This window comes from Colletotrichum tamarilloi (genome assembly GCF_030869305.1).
Source record: "Colletotrichum tamarilloi strain Tom-12 chromosome Unknown Scaffold_81.1, whole genome shotgun sequence".
NCBI classification, from domain to species: domain Eukaryota; kingdom Fungi; phylum Ascomycota; class Sordariomycetes; order Glomerellales; family Glomerellaceae; genus Colletotrichum; species Colletotrichum tamarilloi.
Window position 1 is genome coordinate 1,432 of NW_026849464.1, and position 20,262 is coordinate 21,693.

The following is a 20,262-nucleotide window of genomic DNA, read 5'->3' on the forward strand; positions in this document are numbered from 1 at the left end:
CTCTGATCATGAGTCGAATAGTGCTCTGCAGTTGTTCGTTCGTTTATAGTACTCACGACGTCATTTGACGTTCCTTGTTGAATCGTGGTTCTTGCCTGGCTTGGTCCGGGAATTTCATGTGCCCCAATTCTGGGCCCTGATGCCGATAGCATTTCTGATAGTCTTTGTTCTGACGCTGGATCCGCAGCTACTTTTCGATATGCCAAGCGCGGGGGACCTCTCACTTCCTGGCCTGCCATCATGCATCAGCTTATAGCTGATAGCTTGCCTGTTGCAATAAGATGACTTCTAAGGCCAGCTTCTTGGTGCATGGCTTTTGAAGTGTTCGCAGGCCCGATATGGGGATATCACACTTACCAGTTGGTATTATCCTCGTCATAGGAGTATTCCGAGTTACTCCCCTGTCAAAAGTTGGATGCGGTAATACACGTCTAGAAACTGCATCGATCGGGCGGGCCCTAGGAAATTGCCTTGGATCAACATAAGCATCCATCCAGCATATCAGACAGCCACAGTCGGGCAGCTTTTTGACGGCGCGGTGCGGTGCCACGGGCTTCTTCTTAGGAACTCCGACCTCGAATGGCTTTCGACGAAACGCGAAGAGGCTTGAATCAACAAGTCTGGGCTGAGCCGGACGCCACGTCGGTAACAGTAGCAAGGCCACTTCCGTATTCCTTGTCTCTGTGTCCACGGTGAAATCTATCAGGGCCCCTCTCGCTAGCAGTAGCTTCACAATGCTTGTGTTACCAGCTTTGTATGCTCGTTCCAGTGGACGTTCGTAAACCATGCCTGACCTTCTGATTGGGGCTCTAATGCTTGCACCCCTCGCCAGCAACAGCTCTGCAACTGCGTAATGACCCCGAGCACATGCTACCCCTAATGCAGTCTCACCGTTTCTCTCCAGATCAATATTGGCCTTATTCTCGAGTAAAACGCAGACGGTTTTCATGTGACCCTGGGAACATGCCGCATGGAGGGGGCTACCCTCGTGACCACCTTGGAGGTTGATGTCTGCACCTTCTTGAAGAAGCAGCTTGACAATGCCACTTTCGCCGTAAAAACACGCATCATGGAGTGCATTCTTGGCGAAATCTGCCACGGAACGTGACTTTGAACGTCGTTTTTCGTGAGAAAGCAATATCTTGACGATATGCGTATGGCCGTTGCTCGCCGCTTGAGCCATCGGATTGAACAATGTCTGAATCGTTGGATCGGCACCTTTCCTGAGTAGAAGCTCGACAATATCTTTGTTGCCACTTCTACAAGCCGCACTAAGAGGTGCTTCACAAAGTCGTACGGCAAAGTTGACATCGCCACCACGATCCAGGAGCTTTCGGACAGCTTCTTCGCGTCCTGCGGAGCAAGCCAAGGCCAGAGGAAGGCCATCGCGGCCTTCTACATTGATGTCCGGCATGTAACTCAGAAGCAGTTCGATCACCTCGAGATGGCCCTGCTCGCACGCGAGTCCCAGCTCGGTCGCCAGACGCTCAGGCATTCTCTCAATATCCCTAGCTTCGGCAATGATTTTCTTGAGAAGCATAACGTTGCCTTCGTATGCTGCTTTCTCGGCTCTCGTGAAGATTGGTTGGATGGATGTGCTCCTGCTGATGAATCTGAATTTAGCGGAACCTATCGTGATGGTAGTGAAGGTGTCTTGGGCGGTGGTGGCGTCGGCGCTGCCAGAGACTCCTTGCTCGCGCAGCTTGGACAATGCGCGGTTTGCATCACCGGGGAAATTGAATACAAGGCCTGCTTTGCCTTCAATCTGAATCGCGAACCCAGTCTGCTCGTCTTGGCCGTCTCTTATACTCCGGTCGTCCCTCGTACTCCAGTCATCTCCCTCGTTGCGGTCGTCCCTCATGTTCCCTTCTTCCCCAATGCTAGAATTTGGATAGGCGCTTTGGGTGTCCATGGTATGTCTTGAATCCTTCATCGATGCCAACCATTGGTCGATGCTTTCATTTGTGACGCGTGGGCCTTCGGGAATATCGGGGCGTACGGGACTTGAGACCATGTCGGGAAAGTCTCCTCCGTATGTATTTGCCTTGAAACTTGCATTAAGCTTCTTCACGGATTCGACCATTCTCTTCCGATATTCGGTACCAAAGGTTCCGCGCCCGCGAGATTTCTTCAGCCAGTCGCAATAGGGGATACCGCTGAGTAGTTCGCGTCGATCCAACGCAAACTCTTGATCAATCCAAGACCGTGCGGCAATTTCAGCGAAGGGATCATCGGCAACTACAATATCAGACTGTGGATATAGGCCGCCATGGACAGCTCGCAAGACCGCTGAGAGTCCGCTTTCGTCTTTGGGATCTTTCCATGCTTCTAGATGTGACGTTTGCCAGTTTGCCTTGTAGTTTTTCTGGTCTTTGATGTAGTCGGGCAGCCTTGTGCACGAGCTGAATAGTAGCTTGGAATTCTCGTCCCGCAGCTTCAAGGCAACATCTATCAAGACTCGATCGACTCGACTCTCGAACTTGACTTTTTCGTCTCTGATCAGCTCACCGTTGAGAGGGTTCTTCGCCTCATCTGTTTCCCGCTTGTAGCCCAGCCCTAGGCCACTGTGCGTAATCTCGAGGATGAAATTATACGGCCTGTCCTTCTCCCCTATTCCAACGTAGGACATTATTTGCTTCATCGCAATGTCGTAGATGTGCTCATAGCTTCTTTTGTCCCAAAGGACGTTGATCGGCTCAGACTCCATTGCAAGGTCAATGATCGGCTGAGCGTGGAACACCATGACCATCGCGGGAAACATAGGCAGCTGCTTCTTCTCGAAGTAGTTGTATCCGTATTGTGCGCAGGAAGCCGCTTCAACCATCCTGATGAGATGATCAAATGACCGGTAGACCACATTATAACCTTTGAGCATCACTGATTGAAACATGCTATGAACCAGTGGTGGCGCGGTCGTTCTCCCATTTGCGTGCTTGGAGATGTGGAAGGAGTAATAGGGTATCGCATTGGCCAGATCGTTGTCCCGAAGATCGTATTGGAGGGTATGGCCTCTATTGCCAAACTTTTCTCTCCAGAGCACGTCGAACAACGCTAGCACCTTCTCGTTGGTGTCCAGGTATGAGCTAGCAAGGTCTGGTGGTCCCAAGCCTGGCTGGCCTGGCATTTCTGGCTGACCAGGTTTGCTTGGGTCAAGAATGAGGTTTTCGATGTTCCTCGTCACGAGAGCTGTCTTGTATCTCTCAAGCAGAGAGATATGACCCCACGGCTTGTCGTAGCGCGTGACGCGCCTTGCAATCTTGTCATGTGCTACTACCGCCGTCTTGAGGGTTTCCGGTACGAATCCGTCAATCTCGTGGAGGAACAGTCCTTCGCTGATGCCGTTGTCGATGGCGGCAAATGAGTTTTCAACGATTCTGGAGGCCCGCTCGTAGAGTCCGCGATGGCAAAACACAAGACCAAACTCGGAGCGTAGAGACCCTTCAGTGACTGGATTGAGCAGTAAGTTTCGCGGACTGAACTTTTTCCCCTGTGTTTCCCATATGTAACCATCAGGCAGTGAAGGCCGCTCTCGGCGATGCTGGAAGACTCTGGCTGTGGACCCGGGATTGGCCATGACAGCCGAAGGGTTTGGGCTCATGCTGCTCATTTTGCGACTAATTGAATTGGTTTAAGAATAATGTTGTCGAGTCTCTAATCATAAGAAAGATTGACTGGCTAGAAACATTGAATGGAAGTACGTTGAGAGTGAACACCGAGACTTCAGAGACGGTTGTATCCATATTTTATAGGCCTCTTATGCTTGTGAACATCGCACAGCCTTGACTCAGATTGATCCTTGACACAAGGCTGCCGATCCAAGTCATCACTTTTCGGTGAGTCTTCCAAAGCGAGGACTGTATGTATCATCGGGCAACCTGCTTCTCTCGCCTGACGGACTTTTTACACTTTGAAGCGCCAGCCTGATCGACCCATATGATCCGGGATGCAGCCACTTTGTTACATGGCTCTCCACGCTCGGATGGTGGCAGCCTTGGAGAAGCAGCCACGGCGCATAATGGACCAATAGAATGCAGGTTGTACGCTGTAATTGTTCGTTAGTGGTGGAAATCCTGCCTCGAAGTGCGCACCACGCAGCCCCATCACGATTCTCACCGAAATGTGCTGGAAATATCATGGTCACAGGCCAGCCATTGCGGTTGCTGTGTGTCTTCTATTCCCTGCGATTTGTCGCAACACATGCAGCTCACATTCTGTGCTTATCATGGATGTTGACTCATTTCTTCGTGCAACTCGGGCGAGGCACGCTCGAACATCTGAATATAGCAACACTTTCGTGTCGACCTTGTTCAAGCAAACCCCAATAAAGCATGCCTACTTGTCAACGAGACCCCTGAGTGTCTTGTAACTGTGGGTCGCAACAATGTGATGAAGATCTTACCTGATTTTCGCAGGCTCATGGACTCCTAAGTCAACAAGAATGTTCTCTCCGACGCCAAGCCCGGCTCTGCACCAGCTCCCTCCATGTACCCATCGACGAAGCACTCTCCTATAACAACAAAACTATCTGTGTCGTCATACCTCCGCAGCACAACAGGAACACTGCACCCGAACAGCACGCAGAGAAAGTCTCCTTTCATCGCCCTTTGCGGTACAAGGCCGACATGTCCATCACAACTGACCATCAGACGCGAAGACATTCTCCCAATCGTATCTACAAGCCTTCCAAAAAATGAATCGTGAATGAACTCGGCCTGATTAGGCGGGGGCCCTGCCATGCTGATGAACTCAGGGTCATTGTTGAGAGTATCGCGCACGATACTCTCGAAAGTGTGTCCGCAGATAAGAAGAGGGCGGGTCCAGTCGAACCATTCCTGGAACTCCTGTGCTATGAGGTCTGGTGAATCTTCCATGCGGAGGCTGCAAAGTCGTATGAAGTCGTGGAAGAAATCCTCATCAGGCATGGCGTATTGCAGATAGCGGTTCTTGCGATCCAGGACGAGTGTTTTACAGATTCTTCGAAGTATCTCGATCGGCCTACTGAAGCCTACAGAATTCTCTGTTGATGACCTTAAGTTGTTTTGGTGAGAGCTTTGGATAAAGGGAAACTTCCTGGACCCAGCTAGCCCATCGATGGTGTCAATCAAGGTTCCTTTTGTAGTAAGCGTTCGTTCGTGAAAGCTATACTCAGCCTCTCTGTCCCGAGAAGCAGAGTAGACGGCCGGAACTCCGCTGTATTCCAAACTCAGAGGAGGTCTCATGTTTCCGATGTGAGTCCTCGAACCCTGGCTGGCCATCAGAGGGGTTACCAAGCTATGCATCTCGAGCCGCCAGTCGGGCACCCAAGACATGGATGAATAGCCGTTACTGAAGGAACTACTGTACACAGAGGCGAAGCATATGATGTCCAATGACTTGTGATGGTCAATGAAAGCCTGTGTGTAACGTAAGTAGACTTCCTCGACGCTGCGTGCATAGCTGACTTCCAACAGAAACCCATCAGTAGACAAGGCCCTCAGCCCGTACAATCGGTCTCGGTCGTCGGTAGCGTCGCACTGGGAAAAATAAGCAGCCAATGCTGGGAGGGACATGGTGATGTCTTTGTTCGACTTCTTGCTGATTTTGTACAGCATCCATAATCTTCTCCGGTTGAATCCATAGCTAAATCCAAGAGTCTCCTTGAAGCCGCTCCAGGGACATTTATCTGCAGTCCACAAAGCCCGGCATATCACGGTTCTGCTGATGCTCTGTGTTCCACACCACATGGAAACCCTTTCCGGGATCACGAACTCTTGGATCGTCCATATCCTCGTCCACCATTTCCGGAGGAAGAAGCTCTTCAGTGCAGTCCAATATGTGTAATGGTTTCGATATTGTTCCAAGATCGGCCGAATTCCAGCATCGCTGTGGCCTTGGAGATTGACCTTGTTCAAAAGTCGGATGAACTTGATGGCCTCATTGCTATCATGTGACTTTTCGCCGAGCCAGACGATGGCTCTTCGGGCACGGCGGTAGATTTCCTGCATAAGCCGCACCTGCTGGTTTCGTTCCTCGAGATTCCTTTGGTCGATACAAATAGAGTCGATCCACCACCAAGTGCCATCAAGAAGAATGCCTTTGGATCGTAACGCCTGCGTAAATGAGTACACTGAACCGAGGATTGGCAGTTTTCGGTCTCCTATCATGAGAGCATGGTCGCTCGCGAGGCCATCTGTCATCCATGAGTACGATAAGGATTGATACGCAGGTAATGACTGATTGATTGAAAATATTGACAGGTCAATGGCAGTGGTGCTTTCATCTGCGAGGAACCTGATCAGACGAATTTGGTCATCTCTAAGAGGCTTGTAGGTATATTGAGTGTTTTCGTCCATGGCTGTCTTTGGTGTAAGGTAGACAAAGCAGAATACTGAGAAGTCTGCTCTAGCTTTATTGAAGATAGGATAAGGAAACTTTGGCTAGATAACGGGAAATATTAGGCAGAAATCAGATGCGACCGAGTCCTCTGTTACACCCCTGCTGTGCTCAGCCTCGCCTGGGGCGGGGTTTGCAGATGCGTTCGAAAGTGTGGTGATGGGAAAAGAACGCTCATTGGTTTCAAAGGAGGGGCAAATGTGCACATCGAGCATGCAACATGGTGACAGCCCCAAAGCTCGTTGAGAGGTGAAAATAGCTCAAGTCCGGGTCGCCTTACGAAAATATATACAAGTCCAGCTTGGCATCGCGCCACAGAGAGGTCAGATCAGTATATCTGTGCCATACTCTCATATCCCCACTGAAGTGTTGAACGTCTAGTCCTGTTCAAATGGATGTAGATAAACGGCGCTGACAGCTTGATACTAGGCCGAAGGTAGACTTCAACCTGACCGTTCAGTCTTAGAAATCAAGCATGAAGTGCTAGTCGGGAGTCTCTATCCCTCCAAGTAGGCATTTGTAGGTTTTTATCTCTAGTAACAAACTAAATTTACAAAAGAGAAAAATCACAATGCATTGGATAAAGAGAATATTGAGTTTATCAAAACAGTTAGAGTATTTACTTGTACCATATATTTGCTTTCAGATAGCAGACCAACTGACTACCGCCCTTCGCTCGAGTGAAAAGTTTTGAAATGAAAAAGTAATATAAATGAGTGTTGATAGCTTAGTTCTCCATTCAGAGCGCCTCGTGACAAAGGACTGATGCATAACTAGTATTTCACTGCGAGTTTGAATCTTGATGGCAAGGACATGGCCGGTGAAGAAGTTCGTGAATGGAATTAATCGTCTATAGCCATCCTTCCCCTCATCATGGTATCAACAACCCAGAATATGCATACATGAAACAACAACGCTCTACGCAAGCGCCGCAACCCGCACTCTAGATGCTCAATTCTTCACCTCGGTGCTCCCAATCGCCGTCGTCCCGCTCGCGGTGTCAGGAGAATCAAGCAACTCGGGCCCAGGATCCGCTTGCTTATTCAGACTCCCCTCCCCAACCTCCCTCTCCACCTTCTTCACATCGACATCTTCAGCATCGAGCTGCTCCTCCCCAAACGGCCCGCTCGTCTTGACGCCCTCCATTGAGTCCGTATCATTACCATCCTTTCCGCCGCTCAACACGCCCGCATCGTCTTTGACGCTGCTCGCGCGGCTCACGTCCGCGCTCTCGGGGCTCTCATCCCTCAGTCCGAGGTGCTTCTCCGCGACGGGGTCCTCTTTATTGTGACCCTTCCAATCAGCAGCCTGCATCTGCGGAACGGGCGACCCAGATGATGGCTCGTTAATGATCTCGCCGGCCGTTGGTGAAATCACCTCGTCGCCGCCGTCTTCGGCCCGCTGCGAGTCTGCCACACGCCAGACAACGGCGATCTTGTCAAAGGCGCGGGAACCTTTGCGACTAGACCCCTTGATGCCGTCCATAGCATCCCAGCTAATCTCAAAGACGCCGCTGGCGTCAGCTTTGCCATCTTGCTCGGGGCCGTTGCCCTCGAAGAAGACGTTGAACCAGACATGGGCAACAGCAGTGACCATTGTGAGGCCCATGGAAGACGAGGTACGGTTACGGCGCTCTACTGAGATGTTGACGTCGCTGTTGGGGATGTGGATGGGCTCTGTTGGCTTGAGAATAACGGCCATACCGCCGGGCTCGCCATCTTCGCCACCATTTGACTTCGCTTGGGCTTTGGCGTGTGACTGCTCCGCCAACGGAGCATCAGTGTCGCTTCTCTTCTGAGCCGCGCTCGGCTCGGGTGTACGAATCAAGGATGTCGTCGCCGCATTGCGCAACTTCTTTGACTCGCTTCGGGTAGGGGTAGGATCATCCTTCTGAGGCCCCGAAGCATCCTTGTCTGAGCTGCTCTTCTTTGCATTGTTGGTGTTGGTAGGTTCCGACAAAGGCGCCGCGGCAGGCGCCTTCTCCGTAGGTTTGACGCTGACGCTGGCGAGATCGGATACCATAGAGCCGACTCCGCCCCCGCTTGGTGTATCGCCCTGAACGACGATCCTCTCGCTCTTCTTGAATGTGTGAAAGACCTTGATCTTCTTTCCCTCCTCGGCGAATCCTTCAACGTCAAACTTGACGCCACTTCGCAGACCCCAGACATGGATCTCCATAATCTCAATAGCCCGGTCAACGTACTTCTTCCCACCTCGAGTCCACCTGTCGACGTATGTAATCGTTCGCAGCTGGCTGGGAATCGAGATGCCCGCTCCAAACTTGGGTCGCATTCTCCTCTCCGTAAACCTCGTGAGAGCTTCTTCGGGCTTCCAGCCGCACTCGGAGATAAGGTAGCTGCAGGATACTGTGCCACTCCTGCCCTTGCCAGCCTTGCAGTGAACGACGACGACCCTCTTGTCATTTCCTTCCGCAGCCTTGTCAGAAGCGCTGACGGCAACATTACCCGGCTCGAGATCGCCTCCCTGAAGCCAATTTCGCATGCTGGCCATGATCATAGGAATCAGACGGAACGGGGGCGGGTGGTGATCAGGCCACGGGTAATGTCGTACTCGGCCGTAGACCTCCTCGTCGGGGTACCCCGTTCCCTCTGCGCGGAACTCCCATATCGCCCATTGGTCTTTGTGCTTCGAGTCGAGAAAGGTAACGAGCCGATCAAGCGGGTTTCGATAAGCTCTTTGGGGATACGTGCCTGAAGGACCAGATCTGGGTAAATTAAAAAGAGTTAGCTCTTTCCCTTTGCAATAGTGTGTGGTATAGAAGTGCCCCCATACGTTGCAATGATGTTGTTGGTAACATAGCAAAGATCCAAGTCCGACTCGGCGTGCCGTGCTCGAGGTCCCGCAACGATCTGTCGAAGTAAAGAGGCCATGATGGAGACAAATCTATTGATGCACCCAGGAAAGCGGAGCAAGGTTTAGGACGAACGGGCGCCAAGAAAATAGGGATTGTTGCAGCGCGTGTAGTATAAATGGGCGATCAAGGAAGTCTAACCAAGGCGTCCTCCCTCATGACGGTCTACTGTGTCGTAGCTGCGCCTTGGTCGCGTGCGGGAAGTGAGCCTTGACATCGGCCTCCGAGCAGGGAAGGGCGACGTCATTCGTAGTGGGGTGAGCCGGGGAAGAGCTGCCGAGCTACGCCACTTCGGGTGTGGCTAGTGTCGTCGTCCGCCCCGGCTGCTTGGCAACATGTGCTCAGCCCTTTGGCTAGCTTGTGCTGTTGGCATCTTTAGCAAACTCCGCAAACCACAAAGATTTAGGGAAAGGATGAAGATAAACTGTATAGTCATGCGAATTTGGATTTACTGCTCAATCAAAACTAACAAACAAAGGCCGGAGCCAGTGAGCAAACGGGAAACCTGAAATCATCGTGCGATGCAGAGAGCAACCCGGTAAACCATCAGGCCCCAAACTCGCCTACACTATAATAACCTGAATTACCGGCGAAACACCGTGTGAACCCTGGCCGGCCATGAAACCTCCCGCTCATTTCTTTTCCTTTGCGACCGTATACTCTCGTTATAAACCTCTTTGCGTAATCGTCCCCTGCCGAGAAATACTCTCATCCTAGTTGGCTTGCAACCTGGCTCTTCGCAACGGCGGAGCCGCCAGACAATCAGCCTCATCTCGAGTAAGGCTTTTGTCATTGCACCCTTGAAGGTACTCATGACTTTAAATCATTTCGCGTGTTTCGCCAATGCTTAGGAAGTCTTCTTGGGGACAGCGGTGCCGCTGAGGTAGCGGTTGGGGTCAGTGTAGGCGTAGAACTGGCGAGCGCCTCCCTTGACGGTCTCCCAAGCCTGGCGGGCGGCGGGGGGAGTGCCCTGGTTGCCGACAGCGGAGTCAACACGGGACTCGAGAAGGGCGAGCGAGTTCTGGACGTGGGTGCTCTGGGTGAAGCGAGCACGGAGGAAAGCGGTGTAAATGGCAATCAAGATCCAGGAGCGGCGCTGGAAGGTGATGGCAGAGAGGAGGAGGCGAACCCAGAGAAGAATCTCGAGCGAGGACACGACAGACATGGAGGCATCGTAGTACTCCTTGACGAAAGCGCCAATCTTGTCGGCGATCGGGTTGTTCGCGTACTGGGCCTTGCCGCTGGGGGAGGCACCAGCGGCAGGCGTGATGGGCTTGGGAGGAGTGATGGTGGGAATCACGTTGGCGCGGGTGTAAGTTGCGACGTGGAAGATCGAGTAGATGGCGTAAGGGAGCATGGCCAGGGGGTACTGGGGGGACAGAAGCCACACCAGGGACATGACTGGGGTCGCATGGTTAGAAGCGATTCCCCCGCAATAAGAGGGCAAGGATGCAAACTCACCAAGATACTGAACATTCTCGTCGGCAATCAGGGCCAAAGGGCTCTGGGGAGCCTTGGCTCCAGCCTTACTGCGTGCGCGGAGAGTCTTGTACACGACGATGCCGTAGGTCAGGGCAGCAGACAGGAATGTGAGTCTGTAGCTGAAGCGGGCGATCCGGCTGTAGTAGTTGAAGGAGATGTAGGAGAAGCCATAACGGATAACGGCAAAAATAAGGGACAAGTGTCTGCAGCAGGAGTTGTCAGCCAACGTTTGCAGAATAGAGGTTGGTTTCGTCGATTGTGAGCCCATCGGTCATCTCCACGTGCATATCTCGGGTCGTCGGGTTGCAGGGAGGGAGGAGGGCGTCATATCAGGATGGTCTGTACATACCCGGCGAACCAAGCGACTGTTGATGAAGATGTTAGCAGCTGTTTATAGCGACAGAGACATGCAGGCGAAAAGACGGGAATCAGCATACATTGCAGGGTCTGGGCCAGAAGCAAAAGCCTCTGGGTCAAAGGGACGTTGGCAGGCGGAGGGGGAGCCATCGTGATGTGTTCTGAGTGCGGCGGCTCTCAAGGGCAGAACAGATGTATGTGGAATATTCGATGCAGCAGTCGAAATTGGTACTCTGTAGCAATGTCGTAGTTGAGGAGAAGGCTGCGACGGTAAGCTGGTGGTTTTTGTGTCGTGTGAGAAGTTTCTCGGAGATGCAGATGCTGGGTTGACTTTGGGGAAAGCTGGCCAGAATGCGCAAGAAGTTGAAGTGATGCGGCGGCGGGGACTCGAGTGGCTGGTCCAGTGTGCATGGAAGTGTCCAGTGCAGAGGAGACGGAGGGGGTGGAGGGAAGATGGAGCCTGGACCAGCTGAGGAAAGCGGTGGTCGGTGCGTCGGTGCGTCACTGCTTCCTTCTTCGTGCTTCCCTTTGGTCGGTTCCCTCCTTCCTTCCCGCCGCTGGTCCCTCTTTTTTGTTTTTATTTTTTATTCTTATTTTCTGTGTGGCTACCAGGTATTTTTGAACTGCCAGGTTGAATACGTATTTGTACATACCCAAAATTCCCCAAATTCCAGTCTAGGGTCCCGGACACAGAAGCGGCAGATCTGCACTCCGACCATGGGCGATGGAGTGGGATTTGCTCCAGATTTTAAATGACAGACAGGTAAAGACAGGGCTCTCTGGGTTTTGTTTCCGTCTCATCCCAGCGTCGCACAGAGTACCGTGTTGGGCGAATCAGCGCTGCTACTCATATGCAAAGAAGCTCAATGTTTCCTTTTATCTCGAGTGTTTTGGAATCCCGTCTTCAACGGCGGCACAGGAAGGAGATCTGACCGCGAGAACCCAACCGTCCGTCAGGTCAGTGTGAAGATGAGACGACGGCAGAAAATCCGTGCCCCGAACAGGACGGGAAATATCAGCAAACACCAGGACCGCTAGAAAGCATGTGCATCCAATGCAGAAGGGAGAGCCATTTTGGTGGTACACGCATGTCTCTGCACTCAAGTGTGTAGTCGATAATATGAAAATGGAATGATATGGCCAGAGCGCCCTCCAATGACGATCGAATCTGGCAGGGGTATTATGACAAAAGCAGCACGAAATGCTCATCCCCTAGATACCTAACCTACGTGTCGATATCGGGACGCAGCTGTGCCTTGGACAGGAGACTCAAGAGTCGAGACTCTTTCATCACCACTGGCGCTAGCTCCGGACTTTCCTGGCCTGGTGTCAAGCCACAATCATCGGCTTGTTTCTTTTCGTCATCATCACGCCTGGTCTGTGCGACAGCTGCAGGCGATAGCTCCGTCTAGTCCACACAGCTTTGACCAATGAGAATTCTCTGCATCTAGCCTGCTTAGTCACACTGTACCTTCCCGGCTAACCTTCGGTCGTCTGGACAGTGTCAATTTCATAGGCGTTCACTGCTCCCATAACCCCTGCTCAATTGGGGAAGCTGTGGCGTCACAAGCTCCCGAGCTTTTCGAAATGTTGAGGGCTGCAGCTTCGTGGCTTCACCTCAGTCCATCGACCAGACGGCCGTGTTGATTTGCGCACTGCTCGACACCACAAGCAGCCACGATGCCTCCAAAAGCAGCCCCTCGACCAAGGGAGTTCGTTCATCCCGAAGCTGGACATGCTCGAAAGAAGTGAGTTACCCGACTTTCTTTGCCTCTTCTTTCATCTAGAAAATGCCCCTCCACTAACAGCAACCTCTCAACAGGCCCCCCAGCGCTTTCGCTATCGAGCCCATCTCGGCATTCTACTGCTTCCTGATCGCCAACATCATCTCCGCCCTCTTTGCCCCGATACAAGACTGCGATGAAACATTCAACTACTATGAACCGACCCATTACCTGTCCCACGGCTATGGCCTGCAGACGTGGGAGTACTCCCCCACCTACGCGATTCGCAGCTGGCTATACGTTGGTCTACATGCCATTGTTGGGAACATCCGCCGCTTGATGCCACAGTCCACCAAGGCAAGTGCATTGCGGCACTAGAGAATACTACTTGCGACCAATTGCTAACCATGACCAGGTCGGAGAGTTTTTCTTCATCCGCTACGTACTCGCTTTCGGCTGCGCCTTGTGCCAGACCCTTCTCTTCCGTGTCATTAGTCTCACCCTCAATGCACGCATCGGCCTGTTCTTCATCCTGGCCACCGTCTTTAGCCCTGGAAACTTCCACGCAAGCACTGCCTATCTGCCCTCCAGCTTTGCCATGTACATGGCTATGCTGGGCGCTTCGTCCTTCATGAACTGGCGGGGTGGTCTCAAGACCGCTCAAGGCATCTTTTGGTTTGCTGTCGGTGCGGTGGTGGGCTGGCCCTTTGCCGCGGCACTCTGCGCGCCATTCCTTGTTGAGGAGGCTCTCTTCGCTGCCTTGAGTGATACGGACCGCTTGATTGAAGCTATCATACGCGTGGTGAGGGGCGTCGTTGCGGGCCTCATCGTTCTTGTAAGTTGGCGTACTAATTCATTCGTAACCAATCATTGTCTAATACTTGCTAGTTCTTCGACGGCGTTATCAATACCTTCTTCTACAAGAAAATCGAGGTCGCAGCTTGGAACATTGTCAAGTACAACATCTTCTCGGAGACCGGCGGCCCTGAACTGTACGGCACAGAACCTTGGACCTTTTACTTCCGCAACCTAACCCTGAACTTCAACATCTGGTTCGCGCTTGCGCTTGTCTGCCTGCCTCTGTTCTTGCTGCAGAAGATCGTTTCTCCCTCTGGCCAGGGATTCCAGACCGGTCTTCGTGCATTGGTCTTCATCTCGCCTTTCTATCTGTGGCTCGGCATATTCACTCTTCAGCCTCACAAGGAAGAGCGTTTCATGTACCCTGCGTACCCCTTCCTTGCCTTGAACGCAGCCATGTCATTGCACATTGTTCTTACTGCGCTCGGCAACTCTGATCCAAAGACCCTCATTGGCAAGATCCCTGCCAAGCTCAAGCTGTCCTTGGTCACCATCACCCTGCTTCTGTCATTCGATATCAGTCTTTCCCGAGTGTACGGCATTTGGTCTGCCTACTCTGCCCCGTTGAGTCTGTACAAGCCTCTCGGAGCTGGCGTCAGCGGTCAACAAGGCCTTGGTGTGCGTGGCGACAACGTCTGCTTTGGCAAGGAATGGTATCGCTTCCCGTCATCCTACTTCCTGCCTCGCGATATGCACGCAAAGTTCGTTCGCTCAGAGTTCAGGGGCTTGCTCCCAGGTGAATTCTCCGAGGCTCGCACTGGATTCGGTTTCTGGAGCGGTACCTGGATGCCGACGAATGGCATGAACGACAGAAACCAAGAGGATATGGGCAAATACGTTGATCAGAGATTCTGTGGCTTCATGGTGGACACACAATATCCTGAACGAACCGCTCCCCTGCCTCCGAACGAGCCCGACTACATCGCCGATCAAGAAAACTGGGAGATTGTCAAGTGTATCCCCTTCTTGGATGCGGAGAATACCCATGTTTTGGCCAGAGCACTCTACGTGCCCAACCTTCCGTTCGTCCCAGAGCAATTTAAGCGGAAATGGGGCCGTCACTGCCTGCTTAAGCACAAGAAATGAAGTAACCCTTCATCATGATTGTACTTTTGAAGGCGGATGCTGAAGCCATCTTTTGGGGAAGTTGAAGGGTCTCTAGGAGATCTGCCCTTGCAATTAGACCAAGGATTGACATGGTCCATCGACCAACTATCTTGAATGCGATGCAGTCACATTTGTCACTGGACTTACTTCAGATATCAAGAGCGGATATGCTTCAAGGCTGATGATGATCCAAAAAGACAATGGTCTATATGGGGCTGTCGTTCGGCGCAGCGACAGCCTGGGCATCATAGCCTCTCAGACTTTGGAGTCAGGATAATGCTGTGAGCATGAAGACTTGAGAAGCAAAGCCAAATAATGTCCAAAGTTGTTGGTCAAAGAGGTCGCCGGCATTGCCTTATCAGAAAATCACATGGGGTCCCTTAGGTAGAGAGCTTTACAGAATAAGATCTGAGGCCTGTGCCCGTCAATAGAGAGCACAAAAGCATGCATTCACTCTTGTGCTACCTTTCAAAAGTTCGAGCATCAGTAGGCGTCCTGATAATACATTGGACATGAAATCTAGGGCGCGTCATCAAGGGAGGCCATTGACTTGGTCTAAAAGATGACCGACAATCCCCGCTTCCAAACACTCTTCTTCTTCTCGGCCCCTTCGTAGACATCATCAAGCTCCTCCTCAGGCCGCCTTCCCATGTCAAGATCAACGCTGTGCAAGTCGACGCCGAAACCCCAATCTTTGGTGTAGACCTTCCAAAACAAGAAGAGAGAGATGGTGATGGGAGCAGCCAAGTATCCCTGGAAGAAGGACTCTGCGCTCGGCTCTCCTCCGACGGGCTATTCAAGTATTAGTAACATGGTCAACAACGCTTGAAAAAGAGAACGGGATCTGCAGACTTACAAAAAGCGAAGAATAAAACGTCGCAGCAAGCGAACAACAAACCAGAAACACACCAACATAACTCCCCACCACACCCAGCGCAGACCTCCATGGTATATCCTCGGGGCTCCTCCCTTGGACCTTCCACGCCTTGCGGAAGCGGATATGCGCAATCATGATGCTCGCGTACGCGAACTGGCCCGAGAGGCCCGTAACGGCGAGAAGCCAGTTGAAGACGGTCTTGCTGTCGGCGGCGAAGGTGATGAAGGAGATGAAGCCGAAGGCGACTTGTAGCGCGACGCAGTAGATGGGCCGGCCGGACTTGTCGATCTTGGCAAAGATGGAGGGGGCGCGGCCGGATTGGGCGAGGGCTTGGAGGACGCGGGTTGAGCCGTAGGTGCAGCTGTTTGCGACGGAGATGACGGCGCAGGTGATTACTTCGATTGGCAGGTGTCAGACAGCAGCTCGGAGGGTTAAGATCATGCACGAGGAAAGGTAGTTGAGGAGGAAGATGAGGAAGAGACGCGGGATATGCTAGACGTACCGCCGTTGATAACGTGAGGGAGGATCTGGATCCCGGCAAGCTGGACGGCCAGGACAAAGGGGGACGCCTTTGTGTTTGCCCCGCTGGCGCCGAGGAGTACGTCGCTGTCAGAGGGGACTATGAGGCCCATGATGAAGATGTTGAGGATGTAGAAGAGGGCGATGCGCCAGAAGACTTGGCGGGTAGCTTTCGGGAGGGTCTTGCGCGGGTTCTTGGCTTCAGCGGCTGCGAGGCCCACCATTTCGGTCCCGCCAAAGGAGAAGGCTGAGATTCGTTTGCTTAGTTCAGAGTGCCCGAACTATCATATAATTTGACATGGATCTGGGGGTCGGTGATGTGATAGAAAGACGGGAACTCACCGGCGGTTACGAAGACGGAGCAGAATCCTTGGAAGCCGTTCCTGAAGGCGCCTGGGTTGTGCCAGTATTGCGCGCCGATGTAGCCTCTAGGGTCTGTGGGTACGCCGCCGGCGTTGATGATAATGCCGAGGATGATGAAGCCGATGCATGCTATGATCTTGACGATGGCGAGGATGAATTCGACTGAAAGTTAGAGTTAGGGAGAGATCATTTAGGAGATTTTATAAAGTCAAGTGAGCCTTGCCTTCGCCGTATCCTCGCACTCCAAAGACTTGGATGATGATCAAGAGTGACATGAAGACGGCGCACCATACGCCGGGGTTGACTTCTTCTCTGCTCTTCCAGAACTCGATTGTGATGCCAGCGGCGGTGATTTCGAAGGGAAGGGTGACCATCCATCCGATGGAGTACTCCCACCCCATTGCAAAGCCCCTGGCAAGGCGTCAGAAATTGGCTTAGAAATCTCTATCTGGTTATGTAGTCGAAGAGAAGCTCACCAGGCCGGATCAATGAAGCGAACAGCATATTCGTAGAAAGCACCATTGACTGGGTAGATGATTGCAAGTTCTCCGAGAGCTTGGACGGTACACATCATCATACAACCAATGATGATGAAACCTATGAGCTGCAGACTACTTAGTTTCTCTTCGAGTCGGTTGACAATATTGGTCTCGAGATGCTTACAAGAGCAGCCGGCCCTCCCGTTCTCAATGCTCCCCCTGTCCCGACGAAGAGACCTGCACCGATAGAACCTCCTGCGAGGAGGGTGATCTAATTAGACTCTAAATGGCTTCCGTGGTGAGTGACATACCGATCGCAATCATCTGCATATGCCGACCCTTGAGCTCTCTCGACAACTGCCGATGCTGTGGCTCGCTCTCGCCCTCGCCATTGCTAGACGTGGGCTGGACGGCCGCTTCGCTGGCATCGAGCTTCTTCTCTTCTACAGTCATTCTGGAAAGCTTTTACAAAGTATTTGTGTTGAAAGTCAATTGATCTACATATTCTCGAAAAAGCCCTCCAGAACCTGCGCGGCTTTCGCCTGTTTAAAGCAATTCAATTCTCTCCCGAGTGAATGCAACTTTATCTTTGCACGCGATTTTGCGCCCCTGAACTGCGTCAACCCCCCATTCTCGAATGGTGCACCGGCAAGGCCATCCTTATCAGAATCCTAGGAAATGTTCAGGATGTTGGTATCAGAGCGTTGCTACGCAGATACTTAGCGACTGTTGGTGAGTTGGGATCGACGTCACTGGGAGCGCGGGTTTACGCCGGGCGTTGAAACTCGATCAATGGGAGCAATGAGCATGGAACTACTCCTTCTCAAACTTCTTGGCAGTCGTATTGCTCGTCTCTTCCACTCCATTTCGAGACCAGAGGTTGCCGGCAAATCTCTTGATACGAAATGCCAGTTCCATCATAAAGTTGCTTCAGCATTATTGCTCCAATACAGAAGATGGTGGGTAGTATCTTCGTCAAAACAACTTGCAGGTCGCAACTATTTCGGTCCGTCTTTAGCCCGGAGCGAAGATAAGATGCCATACCGGCAGATCAAGTACGATGCCCCGATGATAAAAGGGGAAGGCGGGGGGACCTGATAAGAGCCCTCGGGGTGATGTTGAAAAGATGGTGGGGTCGTATCGGAGGGGTGCCCGGTAAGTGGGTCCGATACGGAGTCGTCTCCGGTCCCTCGTACTGAGTGCTGCCCGGATGGGGTAATAGTGACCTACGCCACGTGCGCTTCCCCTCACGGACGAGCCGTAGCTTATCTACGCCCGCTCGCTGCGGCCCACGGCAGCCAACGACACACGTATCCGATAGCCAGTTGGCTTTGGTGCCGTTGTGGCCGTCGAGCGTCGAGGACGCCCGAACTTGCGGACTGGCATAGAGTTTGTCAACTGTCAGCGAATCACTCTCTTCGCCATGGGCGTCCAAGACTAAAGCGTGGCCGCTTGTACACTGGGATCACCATGCATCTGGTTCCGGGGATCGGACGTATGCTAGGCTAATTGCGGTGGTGTTTGGATGGGCATAGCTCCGAAACGGCACGATCCGGTGCGATAGAGATTGAGCATTTAGAGCAATCCTTGTGCCGCTTCCTCCTACTTAGATACCAAGCCCATGAGTATAACTCTTCACAATTCAAAGTACTCTCTTCATAGCCCTGCAACCATCAACTCCTCCATCACACCACAATCAGAGACACGGCCGTGTCCCTACGCCAAAAGATGAAGTCCTCTTTGGGACTCTTCGCCGCCAGGCGACCTTGGGGTACCACCATAGCCGTCAGATCGGATAAGCGCGCCTACGGGAAACCGACAGAGCCAAGACAGTCACTCGGCGCCGCCAACTCACCACACGCCGCAATAAATGACACAACTCCCTTGACGTTGAAGCCGGCTCTAACACCAACAAAGACAAAGAGGAAGGCCGTCGATGGGTTCCCATTGTCCGGCATGCCGACAGGCACGCTCCTGCGGTCCCTCCTCGTTACCACAATCTCCTCCAACCGCTTCCTCCTCATCCCCGCACTCAAAACCTTATCCTTCCTCGCCAAGCCGGGGCGGACGATCTTGTTCGACGTCGATCGCAACCCCGTCTTACACAAGATTTTGCGAAAGACGTTTTATGACCAGTTTTGTACCGGCGAGACGCCGCAGGAGACCAAGGCGACTGTGCAGAGTCTCAAGGATTTAGGGTTCAGGGGGGTGATTCTCACGTATGCTAAAGAGACTGTGTTTGATCACTTGACGCAGTCTTCTGTCGAGCATGGGAAGCTTGTTGGTGCGTCGGCAGATGGGTTTGATGAGGATATTGAGTCGTGGAAGAAGGGCACCCTTGAGACTGCTGCGCAGATTGAGCAGGGTGATTATCTCGCCATCAAGTAAGACAAGACAATTCTCATGCAATTTTGTGTCAGGAATACTAATCATGTCTTAGGCTGACTGGTGCCGGCCGTGCCGTGACCACCTCGTTCGCCAACAATGAACTACCGCCACAGCAGATGCAAGATGCTTTGACTGAGATAGCGACGATATGCAAGGAGAAGGGTATCAAGATCATCGTCGATGCCGAGTCAACACACTTCCAGAAGACCATCGACAGGGTGACACTCGAACTCATGCGTCGCTTCAACACGGATGGCGTTGCATCCATCTACAACACTTACCAGGCCTACCTCAAGCACACACCCGATAACGTCACGAACCACCTCGCCGAAGCTGCCAAGGACGGGTTCACCCTCGGACTCAAACTGGTCAGGGGAGCATACATCCTCTCCGATAACAGGTCAATGATCCACGACACCAAGGAGGATACTGATCGTGCGTACAACTACATCTCCCAAGGGGCTGTAAAGCGCAGCATTGGCGAGTTTGGCACATCAAAGGTCTTCCCGTCAGTCGATCTGTTCTTGGCCAGTCATAACAAGAAGAGCCTCTTCGCCTCCCTAAAGCTGCACCAAGACCGTGTCAAGAATGGTATGCCCACCGTCCCGATATCCTTTGGCCAGCTTCACGGTATGTCGGACCAAGTCAGCTTCTCTTTGCTACAGACCAAGAGTGCAGGAATGGAGAGCCCTGCTGTATACAAGTGCTCTACTTGGGGCACCATGAGTGAATGCTTGGCGTACTTACTGCGCAGGGCTGTGGAGAACCGTGATGCGGTGTTGAGGACAACTGATGAGCACACCGCGGTGAAGAGCGAATGTTGGAGGCGGATGATGTCGGTTTTTGCAGCTTGATATAAATTGC

The 20,262-nt window shown here is 52.4% G+C and overlaps 7 protein-coding genes across 7 annotated transcripts; 2 read left to right on the forward strand and 5 right to left on the reverse strand.

Moving 5' to 3' along the window:
* Nucleotides 1–353: 353 nt before the first annotated feature.
* CTAM01_12692 (uncharacterized protein) lies at nucleotides 354–3,607 on the reverse strand (the record flags this gene model as incomplete). The annotated part of the gene is made up of 2 exons (XM_060528697.1): nucleotides 354–401; nucleotides 482–3,607. The coding sequence occupies 2 exons, from the start codon at nucleotides 3,605–3,607 to the stop codon at nucleotides 354–356; spliced, it is 3,174 nt and encodes a 1,057-aa protein (XP_060376606.1).
* An 817-nt stretch (nucleotides 3,608–4,424) lies between these two features.
* On the reverse strand, nucleotides 4,425–6,332 carry CTAM01_12693 (uncharacterized protein; the record flags this gene model as incomplete). The annotated part of the gene is made up of 1 exon (XM_060528698.1): nucleotides 4,425–6,332. The coding sequence occupies one exon, from the start codon at nucleotides 6,330–6,332 to the stop codon at nucleotides 4,425–4,427; it is 1,908 nt and encodes a 635-aa protein (XP_060376607.1).
* Nucleotides 6,333–7,323: 991 nt separating this feature from the next.
* CTAM01_12694 (dual specificity phosphatase) lies at nucleotides 7,324–9,263 on the reverse strand (the record flags this gene model as incomplete). Its single annotated transcript, XM_060528699.1, has 2 exons — nucleotides 7,324–9,097; nucleotides 9,166–9,263. 2 exons carry the CDS (start codon nucleotides 9,261–9,263, stop codon nucleotides 7,324–7,326), a joined length of 1,872 nt encoding a protein of 623 aa, XP_060376608.1.
* An 828-nt stretch (nucleotides 9,264–10,091) lies between these two features.
* CTAM01_12695 (endoplasmic reticulum protein) lies at nucleotides 10,092–11,233 on the reverse strand (the record flags this gene model as incomplete). The annotated part of the gene is made up of 4 exons (XM_060528700.1): nucleotides 10,092–10,645; nucleotides 10,706–10,929; nucleotides 11,076–11,091; nucleotides 11,164–11,233. 4 exons carry the CDS (start codon nucleotides 11,231–11,233, stop codon nucleotides 10,092–10,094), a joined length of 864 nt encoding a protein of 287 aa, XP_060376609.1.
* A 1,530-nt stretch (nucleotides 11,234–12,763) lies between these two features.
* Nucleotides 12,764–14,751, forward strand: CTAM01_12696 (Alg9-like mannosyltransferase; the record flags this gene model as incomplete). The annotated part of the gene is made up of 4 exons (XM_060528701.1): nucleotides 12,764–12,831; nucleotides 12,906–13,107; nucleotides 13,223–13,642; nucleotides 13,696–14,751. 4 exons carry the CDS (start codon nucleotides 12,764–12,766, stop codon nucleotides 14,749–14,751), a joined length of 1,746 nt encoding a protein of 581 aa, XP_060376610.1.
* A 576-nt stretch (nucleotides 14,752–15,327) lies between these two features.
* Nucleotides 15,328–17,463, reverse strand: CTAM01_12697 (amino-acid permease inda1; the record flags this gene model as incomplete). The annotated part of the gene is made up of 8 exons (XM_060528702.1): nucleotides 15,328–15,564; nucleotides 15,629–16,044; nucleotides 16,152–16,415; nucleotides 16,511–16,667; nucleotides 16,774–16,942; nucleotides 17,008–17,135; nucleotides 17,195–17,265; nucleotides 17,322–17,463. 8 exons carry the CDS (start codon nucleotides 17,461–17,463, stop codon nucleotides 15,328–15,330), a joined length of 1,584 nt encoding a protein of 527 aa, XP_060376611.1.
* A 1,275-nt stretch (nucleotides 17,464–18,738) lies between these two features.
* Nucleotides 18,739–20,252, forward strand: CTAM01_12698 (proline dehydrogenase; the record flags this gene model as incomplete). The annotated part of the gene is made up of 2 exons (XM_060528703.1): nucleotides 18,739–19,394; nucleotides 19,451–20,252. 2 exons carry the CDS (start codon nucleotides 18,739–18,741, stop codon nucleotides 20,250–20,252), a joined length of 1,458 nt encoding a protein of 485 aa, XP_060376612.1.
* Nucleotides 20,253–20,262: the final 10 nt, after the last annotated feature.